General features: G+C 41.7%; 1 protein-coding gene and 1 long non-coding RNA gene across 2 annotated transcripts; one reads left to right on the top strand and one right to left on the bottom strand.

The window, feature by feature from the left end:
* Positions 1 to 535: 535 nt before the first annotated feature.
* On the bottom strand, positions 536 to 1095 carry LOC136500397 (uncharacterized). The gene is made up of 3 exons (XR_010770016.1): positions 1031 to 1095; positions 763 to 942; positions 536 to 665 (listed from the first exon to the last, which is right to left on the bottom strand). It is a non-coding gene; the product is annotated as an uncharacterized lncRNA (long non-coding RNA).
* Positions 1096 to 9311: 8216 nt separating this feature from the next.
* LOC136501163 (uncharacterized) lies at positions 9312 to 13250 on the top strand. The gene is made up of 9 exons (XM_066496654.1): positions 9312 to 9680; positions 9770 to 9914; positions 10943 to 11111; positions 11200 to 11455; positions 11991 to 12079; positions 12196 to 12378; positions 12469 to 12554; positions 12641 to 12725; positions 12812 to 13250. The coding sequence occupies exons 1-9, from the start codon at positions 9467 to 9469 to the stop codon at positions 12944 to 12946; spliced, it is 1362 nt and encodes a 453-aa protein (XP_066352751.1). The 5' UTR covers positions 9312 to 9466; the 3' UTR covers positions 12947 to 13250.
* The last annotated feature ends 1591 nt before the right edge of the window (positions 13251 to 14841 follow it).

The raw sequence follows: 14841 nt of genomic DNA, 5'->3' as shown, positions 1-14841 counted from the left end.
TGAGATATAAGATAAAGAAAAAGTATATTAGTATATATATATATATATATATATATATATATATATATATATATATATATATATGTATGTATGTATGTATGTATCAAGAATAATGATAAATAAATTGTATCTATCACGAATATATATATATATAAATATATGTATGAAGAATATATATATATATATATATATATATATATATATGTGTGTGTGTGTGTGTGTGTACACTTACCTTTTTCCCTCTAGACTGTTCTTTTTTAGCACGCTCTCATGAACTCGCAAACATAGTATCCATAGAGATTGGTCCCCTGGGACTGCAGCAGAACCCACTTTATGAGAAAAAGATTCGTCATCATCCGAGCATAGGAAAATTGAACTAAGGTAGGTATATAGTACTTACTTTGTATAGCACTACTTTCAGTGGCACTTTGCGTTTCATATGGTGTTCCTGATAGACCTTTTCCCAACAACTACCAAATAACATAAAAAATATTTGGATCATTAATTTGCATGCAGAGAGACTAGAATAGTTTTGCTAGTGAGACTGCAATTACCTCTGAATAATATATATCATCTCTTGGAACTCTTTTTGCTCTTTTCTCATCGAGTCCTAGATGCCTAGAAGACCTTTCTCCAGATCGAGTTCCATCAATATCCAGTGTTCACTGCCATGTCCATTAACACTCATTAATTAGTTCACAGGTACAGTGAACATATATATATATATATGGATACACGATCATCGACATTATGAACACTTACCTGAAGTTGTAGGGGAAGAGTATACATTTCTTGTCACGTTGCTTCTCTAAGAACATCTTGATATTGGCCTCCGTTTCTGCTTTCCATGTTGGTTGGGGTTTAGGGTTTTTGAATACGATATGTGGATCAATGAAACCAATATCAGTACACCCTCTCTTTTTGCACTCTCCTATCTCAAACCTGCATCATATATATAGAGTAAGAATAATAAACACAGACATGTACGTACGTAGCGACTTATTATTAATTAGTAGAAAGAATCACTTACAGACAATAGCAGCTGATGAGAGTCTTGTCGAGAGAGTTCCGGTGGACTAGTTGGTGTAATTCAGCTAACTCAATATACATAACGTCATCGCCACAGAACCAATGGTCGTCTTTGATTCTGACAGAAATATAGAACTCTTTCCGGTGACACGCGTCGAGGTACAAGGTGTTTAGCTTGAACAATTGTGTACCCAGTTCATTGATGGTCTTAGGATTCCATAGACTCCTGCCATGCTCATATTTCTGCCATTCATCTGCTACCGGCGCACTTTCGAAGAGGAAATCGCCAAGGTCGATACCTCTCATAGCATAAAAGTTAGCAAGTTCTGCCATATCCACTTCTTTATCAGTAGGTATTTCCATCATATCCAGCATATCTATGTTTGAACCATATTCATTAGCAATAACTAGAGGAGGGACTGATTGCAATTCTTGTTCTCCGAGTTGTGCAATAGTTTTCCCTGCTTTAGCAGCTTTCTTGATTATTTTGCTAAGAGTGTGGTCAAAGTCTGATGGTGGCGAGGGCTTACGAGCTTGCCGCCTCTTTTTCTGCTTAGCTTCCACCATCCGCCTTAGTTTAGCAGGAGGTAGGTGGAAGTGCTTCTGCTCCTGCTGCTTCCTCTTCCCTGTGCCTGAGAAGAATGCTTCGACGTTTTTTTAACAGCGTCATCTAACTCCTCTTTACTCATTTCACCAGGCAATTTCTATGGAATTGGCCTTGGTTTCACGGGGGCCTTCTTGGTCGTCTTCGCCGGCGGGGCAGATGGCTTATTTGTTTGCAGCCGTCTTCCCTGGTTCATGGGAGGAGGTGGGGGAACAAGCGTTGGAGACCTTCGAGGCGGTGTTGAGGAACGCCTTGGAGGCAGTGGCGGCGGCGGTGGAGACCGTCTTGGAGATGGTGGGGATGCAGCCGTGTCTTCTACCCCATCGTAACCGCCGCCTAGAGCACTATGCTGGTCTGGTGATTGTACTATTGGACTTAGGTTGGGGGAGGCCCTGCTGTGTGCGTACAGAAGACAATGAGTCAATTGTTATTTAAGAGGCAATATAAAATTAATAAAAAAATTGTTTCGTTTACTTTCATCCGTACCTATTGTGCAGCAATGGCTTCCCAGGAATATTGATGTAGCGCTTGCGCCATGCAATGAATGACTTCTCTGCTTCTCCCACGGTCTTCTCCCCATCACCTCCATGAATGTCAAGAGGCACATCGCTAAAACCTTCAATAGCTTTATCCACCGAGACGGTAGCATATCCAGCTGGTACTACTGCCCCATGGATTCTTGGTGTCTTGGTACGGTCGATAGGGTTTACAACACCAATAGCCACCTTCACTGTGCCATTATCTTTTGGAATGTGCAACTCACATGATGTAAAAGGTTCAGTGACATCATCCATGGGGAAGTGTAGCTCTACATCTTTTATGGCATCAGGCAGCTCCGTAGAAGCACAACTGCTTCTCAACTGATCGGAGCTAATGTTGATTCCTAGAGCTATTGTAATCCCGTGGGCACTCAATTGTATTTGCACTTGCCTTACGACTTCCTCTTGCATTTTCGCTTGCATTTCTTTTTCTCGCCTTTGTGATTCAAGCACTGCTTCCCGTGACTCAATAACATATTGCTGGAAGATGCAGATCCCCTCTGCCTCCTCATCCTTCTGTCTCTGGTGGCTTCTGTACGAATCGATCCATTCAGGGAAACCTTGCACCCACAGAACGGCCCCTTTGCCTCTAGTTCGTCCACAATGCTCAGCAGTCCTGATGGAATATGTTAGTTCATCTTTCTCTCTGTTGGGCCAGAATAGTCCACTATCTCTAGCTTTTAGAATTTAAATCAACCTTTCTGTTGCTCTTTCGAGTTTTGTGCCATGGACAAGCTTCCTGGTGACTGGGTCCAATCCTCCCCCATGACCTAAAAACCAACGCTTTGTGCGTTCAGGCCACAGTGCTGATTCAGGTATGACCCCCTTGGCAATAAGGTCTGCTTCTATTTTTGCCACTTAGGAACGGAAGTCACGTAGCCACCTGATCCCATGTTATGGTGGTATTGCTTTTGTTTGGAATTCTCTTGGTTCCTTCTCGCCCGTTCCGCGCCCTCTTCTGATGTCTTGTACTATACAAATTCCTCCTAGTAGGGCCTTGCCTTCGTGATTGGGCCCTTATCGTTACAATTTGGAGTCTTGTTCTTGTTGACGTATGATTTGTATAGCTACTTCTTCCAAGATTAGAATTGGGTGGCCATCTTCTTCATTGTCCAGTGCCTAACTCACTCCGTCAACCTTTCATGGGTGATGTCTTCATGATAATCATCTGTTTGGAGCGTGAAATGTGCAAGAACATCTTGCCAAATCAGCTCCTTGTCCTTATCAGAGACATAACTAATATGAGGAGCATTGTTATTTTTTTCCATTCACGGGCATTGATGGGGAGCTTGTCCCTTATAAGGTACCCACAGTGGTACATGAATTTTTGTGCATATTGTCCTAGTTGTTCGCCTGTAGCCATGTTGAATTCTGAGATGATGTAGTGGCCTTCCAACGGCTTTTTGGCCCCTCGAACATTCTTTGTGTTCCCCGTCATCGTCGTCGATCCAGACGGCTATGTACGCATAGAAACACAAAAAGTATTATAAAACGAAGGTCGATCCAGTGGGCTACATGTATATATGCATAATAAATAAATGAGAGCTAGATATTGAGAAATATATACCTCGCTGGAATTATCTTCATGAACAACTTTCTCAACAATATGATCGAGATTCAAGTATTGACTCCCGTCATCTTCCTGCTGGTCATTATCAACATCGGCACGATGTTCAGTGCCAGCATTGATAATATCCATCATTTCCGCCTCCAGGTCATCGTCTCTCGGGTCGGCCATAAAGAGCCTAAACAATTATAAAACAATAATTATGCAATTAGGGTTTCATAGACATTTCATGCACATTTCATAGATATATAATTTTTTTCATACTCCACAATAGATTTTTTCCTAAGTAAAAATTATACATGTCATATATATAATTTTAATGGATTACATATATATAGGGTGGTTTAGGGTTTAGCCATATAATTTCATACACATTTCATAGATATAAATATAAATTTATACATTTCATATATATATAACCCATTATTATAATTTCATACATATAAAATGAAATTTAATTAGTATTATACTTGTAAATTTATACATTTCATACATATAATTTCATACATATAAAATGAAATTTAGTATTATATATAACATTATATATAACATAAATTTATACATTTCATACATATAATTTCATATACTTCCATATACATTTCATATATATAAAAAATAAAATTTATAAATAATTATATACTTATTGATGGCTGAGGGCGGTGGTGCCTGCGCGGGGCGGCCAGCCAGTGTCGGTGGCTGGGGAAGCGAGCGCGGGCGTCGCGTGGAGTGTGCCCGTGGGGGGCCACCGTCGGTGGGGAGGCCGGTGGCACGTGGAGGCCGGCGTGGGCCGCGGCGAGAGGTGGCGCGCACGGGGCGTCGTGCAGAAGCTAGCGAGAGGTGGCGCGCGGGCATCGTGGAGTGCCCGCAGGGGGGCGTCGTCGGTGGGGAGGCACGCGCCGGCGTCGTGGAGTGCCTATGGGGGGCGCCGTCGGTGGGGAGGCTGGTGGCACGTGCAGGCCGGCATGGGGGCCGCGGCGAGAGGTGGCGCGCGTGGGGCGTCGTCTCGGGGGCTCCTCCGGTGACGGGCGCGGTGTCGGGGGCTCCTCCGGCGAGGAGGGCGGCGTCGGGGTGGCCGGGATCCACAATCTGATGACGGAGAGCCGAATCGGCGGCGACACGGCTCGCTGATGACGATGAAGTCGAAGACGAGAAGTGAGAGGAGGAAGAGAAGGGAGCTGGCGTATATAGGAGAGGGACCTTTAGTCCTGGCTCCTAACATTGCCCGGGACTAAAGGTCACCTTTAGTCCTGGCTCCAATAACCAGCCGGGACTAAAGGTCCTTTAGTCTTGGCTCCAACCACCAGTGGGGACTAAAGGTAATTTTTGGCGGGCCACCAAATGCAGCCCACCTTTCGTCCCAGGCCGTGATCGAAGCCGGGACTAAAGGGGGCTGGAAAATTCACTTCGCGCCAGTTTTTTGGTTGGTTAGTGTATTATATATATTTCTTTTTATTTAAATGTTAAATTCTTATTATTTTCTTAGTAAATTAAATACTAGGCATAATATTTTCTTTAAAAAGGTAATAAAATTTATTTTGATTTACTGCACACAAGAAAAATATGTGACCTAAACTATTGTCTTTTTAATTATAAATATTGAACATAATGCAACTAATAATCACTATTTTCGTTAATGAAAAAATATAGACTTTAATTAAAATCATTAAATCTATTGGTTTTTGATAGGAAATTTATTTTCACATTATTTTAACGTAAATCTTTAAGTTCTTCCTCAATAATTGTATAATTAATCGGTGAATTTGCGTGGAAATTCAATTAAAGTGTAAAAAGCACCAAACCAGCTCAGAAAAATCTCAAACTTGGCGGTAGCCTCACACAAGGCATTTGTAGTCTTGAGAAAAAGTTTGAGACCAATCTGGCACTAGAAAGCACATGGACCTAGGTGTATAGATAGGGTTCGACGAAAGGTTCTAGATACCTCTGTGAAGCACGTCGACTCCGCCTATGTCGAAATGGCTTGAATTTTTTTGGCAGTCATTTACCCCCAAAATATGGGCCCACACAAGATCTTAGATTTTTTTTTTGATAATTATGTTTATTATTACATTTTTCTTTGTGCCACGTGAGACGAAATACGGTGAATTATAGACTGAAAACACTAGAATTTTGCGTCGACCTCCACAGAGATTTGTCACCTAGGGCACAAGAGACCATTTGTCAAAGTTTGGCACCATTCCGGATCTTTTTGGGGGTGGACTCAGTTCAACATATAATTAATCGGTGAATTCACGCGGAAATTCAATTAAAGTGCAAAAAGCACCAAACCAGCTCAGAAAAAATCTCAAACTTGGCGGTGGCCCCACATAGGGCATTTGCAGTCTTGAGAAAAAGTTTGAGACCAATCCGGCACTAGAAAGCACATGAACCTCAGAAATCCCAGAGAACCTAGGTGTATAGATAGGGTTCGCCGAAAGGTTCTATATACCTCTGTGAAGCACGTCGACTCCACCTATGTTGAAATGGCTTGAAATTTTTTTGGCAGCCATTTACCCCCAAAATATGGGCCCACACAAGATCTTAGGTTTTTCTAATAATTATTTTTATTATTACATTTTTCTTTGTGTCGTGTGAGACGAAATATGGTGAATTATAGATTGAAAACACTAGAATTTTGCGTCGACCTCCATAGAGATTTGTCACCTAGGGCACAAGAGACCATTTAACAAAGTTTGGCACCATTTCGGATCTTTTCGGGGGTGGACTTAGTTCAACGTATAATTAATCGGTGAATTCACGTGGAAATTCAATTAAAGTGCAAAAAGCACCAAACCAGCTCAGAAAAATCTCAAACTTGGCGGTGGCCTCACACAGGGCATTTGCAGTCTTGAGAAAAAGTTTGAGACCAATCCGACACTGGAAAGCACATGGACCTTAGAATCCCAGAGAACCTAGGTGTATAGATGGGGTTCAACGAAAGGTTCTATATACCTCTGTGAAGCACGTCGACTCCGTCTATGTCGAAATGGCTTGAAATTTTTTTGGCAGCCATTTACCCCCAAAATATAGGCCCACACAAGATCTTAGGTTTTTCTAATAATTATTTTTATTATTACATTTTTCTTTGTGCCGCGTGAGACGAAATACGGTGAATTATAGATTGAAAACACTAGAATTTTGTGTCGACCTCCACAGAGATTTGTCACCTAGGGCACAAGAGACCATTTGTCAAAGTTTGGCACCATTTCAGATCTTTTCGGGGGTGGACTCAGGTCAACGTATAATTAATCGGTGAATTCGCGCGGAAATTCAATTAAAGTGCAAAAGGCACCAAACCAGCTCAGAAAAATCTTAAACTTGGCGGTGGCCCCACATAAGGCATTTGCAGTCTTGAGAAAAAGTTTGAGACCAATCTGGTACTGAAAAGCACATGGACCTCAGAATCCTAGAGAACCTAGGTGTATAGATATGGTTCGACGAAAGGTTATATATACCTCTGTGAAGCATGTCGACTCCGCCTATGTCGAAATGGCTTGAAATTTTTTTGGCAGTCATTTACCCCCAAAATATGGGCCCACACAAGATCTTAGGTTTTTCTGATAATTATTTTTATTATTACATTTTTCTTTGTGCCGCGTGAGACGAAATACGGTGAATTATAGATTGAAAACACTAGAATTTTACGTCGAAATATGGTAAAATAAAACTTAAAAACTTATGTGTGAAAATTATAATTTTCCCCTAAAATCTAAAACTATTTTTTCAACAAAAGACTCTAAAAATCAAAGTATACTTAAGAAAAGAATATAAATGAAACTAATAAACTAAAACTATTTGTTTTTTTTAATAACTACTGGCGGAAGCTTTATTCCCGGTTAGAGGTTATAACTAGGAACAAAGAGCAATATTTATTCCTGCCTAAAGCCTTCAGCCGAGACTAAACATTTAGTCCCGGTTAGTGGTTCTAGCCGGGACTAAATGTCGATCTTTAGTCCCGGTTATAGCCTCGAACCGGGACTAAAGGTTTGCCTGCCGAGCCAGCAGCGTTGGGCAGCGACCTTTACTCCCGGCTCGAGGGTATAGCCGGGATTAAATCTCCTTCACTCCCGGGTTCAAAAAATGCCGGGAGTAACTCCGAAAATGATGCCGAGACAAAAGGTTTGTTTTCTACTGGTGTAGTTTAGGAACAACTAGAAAATGCAAAAGAAAAAAAATAAAAACCATGCCCAGCAGATCTCCTGCCGATAGCTTTAAAAAACACAGAGAGATTGCAAAAACATACATATTTTCTAGGGTTCCTATTTTCTACATGCTTCATAGAGTAGAGCGACATAACAATAAAAACACCCCCAAAGAGCCCAAACAGAATCAATCAGTGCAGATTTGGTGCATTCGAGGCTCCACATATTCATCTTCTCGTAGACCCTGGACCTTGATAAGTTGGGAAATAAAGAAAATAAAATAATTGGGCTATAAAGGACACAAAACTAAAATTGATTATACATTTTTAATCATAATCGCTGAATGTAACATATATTACATATATACCACCAAGCTAGATTACTAGAGTACCGGATAATTTAGGTACTCTTTTTTTTCATGATTCTTAGATTCTTGAAATGATGTAAAAAATTTTCATTATTTTTAGTTATATACTTGCACATACTCCTCACTCAATAGCATACAGTCCTATGATTCTGCAATTCATCACTATTTCTCATAAAAAATAGACCACTCTTTCCTCCTTGTTGGCTGCAGCCACAAACTCGACGCCATGGCGGCCACACTGCAACAAACGGTGCTCGCTCTGGCACCGCAGAGAGCTTCGGGCGGGCAGGGCACGCGGCGAGGATTTTCCATCCAGGCATGCGGCGAAGACCTGTGGTGCACGAACTAACAAGTTTAGGGACCCATAAATACATTTTTAAAGTTTATTGACATATGTGACGCACGCTTACAAGTTCGAGGACCGCTCATGCATTTAACTCTTTCTACAATAAACCTCCAGCCATGGTGCTCTTTTTCTCCAATAGTGGCATGCATATTCATCCACTAATCAAATTGCATCCCACATGTGAACAAGACATCACAATGTCTTATGATGTGAGCCCCATTGAGTACGCCCTAGGTCTTGAAAGGTTACTTTCTTGTTTTTTTATTCTTCCTGTTTTACTAGAGTCAAATTGTAATATTTTTCCTCTTCCTATAAAAATTAAATTTTATTAATGATTTGCAATTGATTTTCACTTGTTATTGTAACCAGCCAACACCAATCTACCAAAATGATGTTGATGAATTTTTACGTAAACATGTTGAAAGTAGAAAAAAATATTGAGGACAAAACTAAAATGACCTACATTTTGAAATGAATGGAGTAATATACTTTTGTATAAACTTGTCAACATTAAATAAGTGTAATTCATAGAAAATAAACATGTAATTTGATCGGGAATATTTAACAGTGCAAACTATATTCGTCGTTAACAGTGAACTAATTTCCGAGAAATCGAAAACATTCTGTTTTCTGTTTTAGTCGACGAAATTTAGTTCAAGATTTTAGGGAAAGTGGACGTGACCGGCCCAAATACGTCCTTCGGCCTTGGCCCAACAGCCGAACTTCTCGTCGCCCGACTCCCATTTCCTCCTCTTCCCTTCCCCGTCGATCTCGTCGGCGACGGCGACACCACTACCTCGCCGTCCGGTCCCACCCCGTTCCTCCAACTCCTGCGACCCAGCCACGGATCCCGAGGAGATGAACTGAGTCTGGCGATGGGGGTGGTGATCGAGCGTGAGGAGTGGGCGCTCACCCCCTTCGCCTACCCGCTCCTCTCCGCCGCCGCCCTCGCCGCGGTGCTCCTCCTCCCTTACTTCTCCGCGAGGACTTCGGCGCACGCCACGGGGTCCTCTTTCCCCTTCGACGTGGGTACCGTTCCCTTCCTCCGGTTCCGACGCGCCTTCCTCGTCCTCTTCTCCCTCGCGTCGGGTGAGCAGCTAGCGCGCCCCTCCGATCTCCTGCCTTTGTCGTGCCGCCGCGCCGCGCCTAATCGGGTGGTGTTGGTTGTTGTTGTGCAGTGGTTGAAGGGATCCATTCCGTGTTCGGGGAGGATGAGTTCGTGCGGTGTGGGCTTGGCAGGGAGCAGATGGCCGGGCGCCTTGCCTCTACCACTGCAGCTGCGCTGATCCCCGGTGCCATTTCTGGCGTCATCTCTGACAAAATGTAAGTTTCGGGGATGAATGCTTTTGCTCAACTTGTCAGTTGTGTGAGTATGAGTTTGTTTTAGGTGTTGTAACATTTTGCATAGCCTGTTAAAATCCCCCCCGTATTGTTTGGTGTCATGTAGCAGTGCATTTCAAATTAGTCTTTGATCTGAGATCTGATTCGGTGTTTAAATGGAGTAAATGACTAACAAAGCACTGTTAATGAGCCTCAGTTATCGGGTTGAAGCCACTTCATGAATAGTAGTACTTGGTACATGTTACCTTTTTTCTGTTTACAAATGGTTGTTTGAAATAGATCGGATGCCAACTGATTGACCATAGCCTAGAGATCTCTTCACGGTCTTGTACTGTAGTAGGCTTAGCATTGTCATTTTGTGGTTTTGTGATGGGGAGTGATTGAGAACCAACATCCGAACCTGTGTTTCTGAGTCCAGCAGTGTGTAAATTTCTGGTTCTTTACCACTTACCACCTAATTTACTAGCCAATTAATTTTTCATGTCATATGACCCTTGTGCCTCCATGACAACTATGAGGACTTAAACCTGTGTGTCTGGGTACAACATAAAGATCCTGAAGATTAGTTTAGCTAATGCGTTGATACTCTGTAGCTCTATGCATTGCTTGTTAAATTTTTTTTTAAACAAATGGCAGGAGCTCTGTCTCTCAATTAAGATAGAAAATAGTTTATGTACAGAAAGAGCCCGAAGGCTCTAGGCATGAAGGCTGCCTCTTCCCACCAATCACAGATTTCTGTTGGCTGGGTCGGCTTGCTTGTTAGTTTTTAACCTAGTCTAGTGCCTCATGGTGAAGCTTGGATGATATAATAGGCAAGTAGAAATTGCAGAGTATAATCCTACACCTTGGTATGATTTAAGTTTTCTCTTCTATTTGCGTGTGTAGTTTTTTATTCCCTAAGCTACATGTATCGTTTGCACATGTACTGCTATGTGATACAGCTGTGAGCAGTCTATGTTTTTTTATCCTTACAGTAGTAGCTATAACGTTCTTTTCACTGATGATTACAGAGGACCACGAAGGGCTTGCATATTGTACTGGGTACTTCAGCTTGCAGTAGGTGCTGTGAAGAGTTTCAGCGTGCTTCGTTGTTCATGGATCAACAATTTCATTCTGGCTTTTGCCTCTTCAGTGTTCTCTTTCTGTTTTGAGACGTGGCTTGTGCTGGAGCATGAGAAGGTGTGTATTTTTTGAAACACTTATGTGCTAGTATTACTGTGTTCTCTATTTTGTATAAATCATTGAGTGCTTGATCCTGACTTTTCAGCAAGACCAGAAGCAAGATCTGCTGTTTGATACCTTCTGGCTGATGACATTCTTTGAATCGGTGTCCCTTATTGGAAGTCAAGAAATCACAAATGTATTGGTTAGCGATGATGACACTAGATTCTTGCTTCCCTATGCATTTGCAGCCACACTATCGGTAGTGGGGATTCTGTATATCAGAAATGCATCAAGTACCAGTCAGCATGCATCTGCCATTGGGAGCTACCAAAAATCATTTTTTGCCCATGTCCTCAGAGGTGAGTGGTGAGTCATCTTGCTTGCTCCAGTGCTTTCTTTCTCATTTCTGTTGGTAAAGCTCTATCTATATTCCATAAATAGTGTCCAGGAGCAAATTTTGCCACATTTAGATACAGAAATATAAGTTGACCAATATTTTTGATGGCATTGTATTTGATCTGCAGTAGTGTTCACGATTTCATTATAAAACATGTGCAGTTTTGTAACCTTTTTAAAGATATCACCATTGACTCTGTTGAATATTGACCATGAATATTTTAATATGAGACACAATTGAAAACAAAATATGACCTCTGTGCGGTGCACTTCTAGATATTTATGAGTTTATCAAAATAAATTTAGCATGTGAGGAATTGCTTTAGTCAAATCTAAGAGATATTTCTGAATTCTGATTTGAAAAATGCATAAAAGGAAGCAGCCATCTCTCAAAATATGAACTCCTGAGTCATGATTGTCGCAGGTTAAGCTTTTCAGTGCTTGCATGTTCCATTTCCATTTCTATTTCCATTTCTGACCACAATTAATGTGTTTCAGACAAAAGAGTACTGATCCTGGTCTTAGCTCAAGCAAGCATCCATTTTGCTGTCTCAACCTTTTGGTTTCTCTGGGCACCAACCATAGTGGTATGAGTCTGAGTTCTTCCTGCTAGTTTTCTGCCTGGTCTTCTGTATGAGTAGTGTTTCAGAAACTTGAGGCTGAAATTCTGCTACCATTCTCATAGATCTGTTGATTGACACAGGCTGACGGAAGGTATGCTCAATTGTCAGTAATTTACCCCTGTTTGTTGGCATCAAGAATGCTTGGAAGTGCTGGTTTTCCATGGTTTCATGGAGCCACAGCTCCCTTCCGGAATGAGGACAGCTTGACAATGGCTTACATTGGCGCTGGACTCGCCTTGTCCATTGTGGCTTATGATTACCAGGTATCCCGTGCATGCATACCTCTAAAGGCAACTACATTTAGATGGAAATTGGTGTTCAAAGTCTAATGAGAAGTTATATTCATCCAACAGGAGATTGGACCACTGGTGATAGTGTTCTGCATCTTCCATGCATGCGTGGGCTTTATTTTGCCTTCACTAGCAAGATTGAGAACAATGTAAGTTACTGCTGCAAGTACGATACTATGAGAAAGCTTAAATTACAGTCTAGTACTTTCTGTTTACAATGCTGGCATCACTATAGGTACCTACCAAATGAGCTGCGTGGGGGCATGATGAGCTTTTCACTGTCACTGTCAAATGCTGCCATCTTCATTTTCTTGTTACAGGTATCCATCTGAAGTCCTCTTTTGAGTGAACGTACGTTTTTGTGCAAATGTTTGCATAATGCTGAGATCATTTCTTTCGTCTGCAGGGCGCCCACCATCAATGCTTCGCAAATTCAACCATCCTGTTTCTTGCATCCTATGGCCTGTTAGGAGCTGGGGGTTGCATTCATATGTTGAGGAGGTGGAGAAAGCACACTCGGCAGAATGCTCGTAGTTTGTAGGAGCTTGAAGAGGCACCTAAATGGTTATAACCTACAGTCGAACTTGAGAGCGATTTTGTAGCATGCTAGCATCTCACGTTTTGTTGTCGACTCCCCTCGTCTGGAAACATGAAACTCATGGTGACACCGTTGGGCACTGGTGACTGTTCAGCATATCAGGAGTTAGGTGCAGGATATTGTTTTTTTTTGTTTGACGAAATCGTTGAAATTGAAGGTTGACACATGCTGTATACATGTAACGAAGGCAGAATACCTTGACCAAAGATACAAAGTTCTTATTGGATATATTTTTGTGCCATGTAAATACCAGATTGTTCATCAGTTTTGGCCCCATAAGAGCATCTCCAAGAGTATCTAAAACACTCCCAATACAGAATTTTTGGCAGGATAGAAAAAAAATCATCTCCAAAACTCCTAATCCCACCTAATCTTGTAGCACTTGGAAAAAAACGGTCTGTTGCGCGTAAAGATGCGCGGACCGGAAGCCACATGTATCTTCTCCCGCCAATTTAAACGAGCGTATTATGCAGCCAATCTAAAAGTGGAATGGTGGAAAAAGAATAAAGAGTAGTAAAGAGTTCTAATGTAAATGTACAAGAGAAAAAAAATTTATAAAAGTGGTTAGGATAATTTAGAAATAGTATAAGATTGCTGATGTAAAATTGTATTCTTTTGTTTTTTTTTGAACTTTGGAATTGTATTATTATTTTAGGAGTGGGTAATTAGAAACCGTTGGAGATGATCTTATCTATTCTTCTCAATAACTTTTTAGGAGTTAAAAAAACATGTTTTAGGGATAATAAAATAGTATACTCTTGGGGATGCTCTAAGGCCTTGTTTGGGAGAGCTCCGCTCCCTAATTCTTCAGCTCCCCTCCCTGATTCAACGATGGAGTGATTCCATTAGATTTCTAGGAGGGAGCACAGTGGAGAGCTGATGAGAATTGATTCTCTACTGATCCCCACCAGAATATAAGAGGGGGCAGGTTGAAGTAGGTTTTTTTAGCTCCCAGCTCGTAGTGTAAATAGAGAAGTGATTCTTTACTGATGGACATCTGAATCAGTTGGCATTTTCTCTGTGTTTGACTGGTTGGGAGTGATTCTCTTCGGAAGCTCCCAAACGGCCCCTAAGTAACACCATGGCTGAGGTGGTTTTGAGTAAATGTGGAACACCTTGTTTCTGTTGAGCTGTTTACTACATATGCATTGGGTCTTCCGCGTAGCACAAGGGGTGGTCGGTGCCACCAGAGGCCAAACGCATTCTGCTGAGCTGCAGGGTGCATCATACTCTGTGTCTCAAGTTAAGCGCAACAAAGGACTTAGGGGGAGAAATGTCTGAAACTAAAGCTAGGAGCAGGCATAGGGATATAAGCAGGCCATGGGCATCTTCGTTAGGCTAATCACGATCCTAGTTTAGATTATGACCGAACACAACTAAGATTATATTCAGAAAGAATAAAATCATATTTGCCTATAAGTGAGGCAGCCTGAAGCTGCCAAGCACCCGGGACAAGTTGTGTTGCATTTGTGTTTTTAATAATTTGGTTATGGGCGTGGCTAGCGTCCGGATGTCCGGACGGACGCGTGCAGACGGATGCGTGCATCTGGACGCCCCCCGTCCGTCTTCGCCCTAACTGAAAGGATCAAGAAGCCCAAGAGGAGGATGAATTGAGCTAATTTTAAATTTCTTTCAATAATTAACCCCACACTTAGCCCATTTCACCCCCTTCTACCTAGAAGTGTTTCTATTGTTCTACCATACACGAGTTTTGCACCTTAGGTTCCAATCCTACTCTAGCATGACAATTCTAAGAATGTAAAGACATTAATTGAATTGCTCAAATGTAAATGCTCAAAGTAAAGAGAAGGAGAGAAACACGGCGATGTTTTTCCGAG

This window comes from Miscanthus floridulus, chromosome 13 (assembly GCF_019320115.1).
Source record: "Miscanthus floridulus cultivar M001 chromosome 13, ASM1932011v1, whole genome shotgun sequence".
Classification (NCBI taxonomy): Eukaryota; Viridiplantae; Streptophyta; class Magnoliopsida; order Poales; family Poaceae; genus Miscanthus; species Miscanthus floridulus.
The sequence above is the reverse complement of the archived record's forward strand: the minus strand, read 5'-3'. Positions and strand labels throughout refer to the sequence as shown.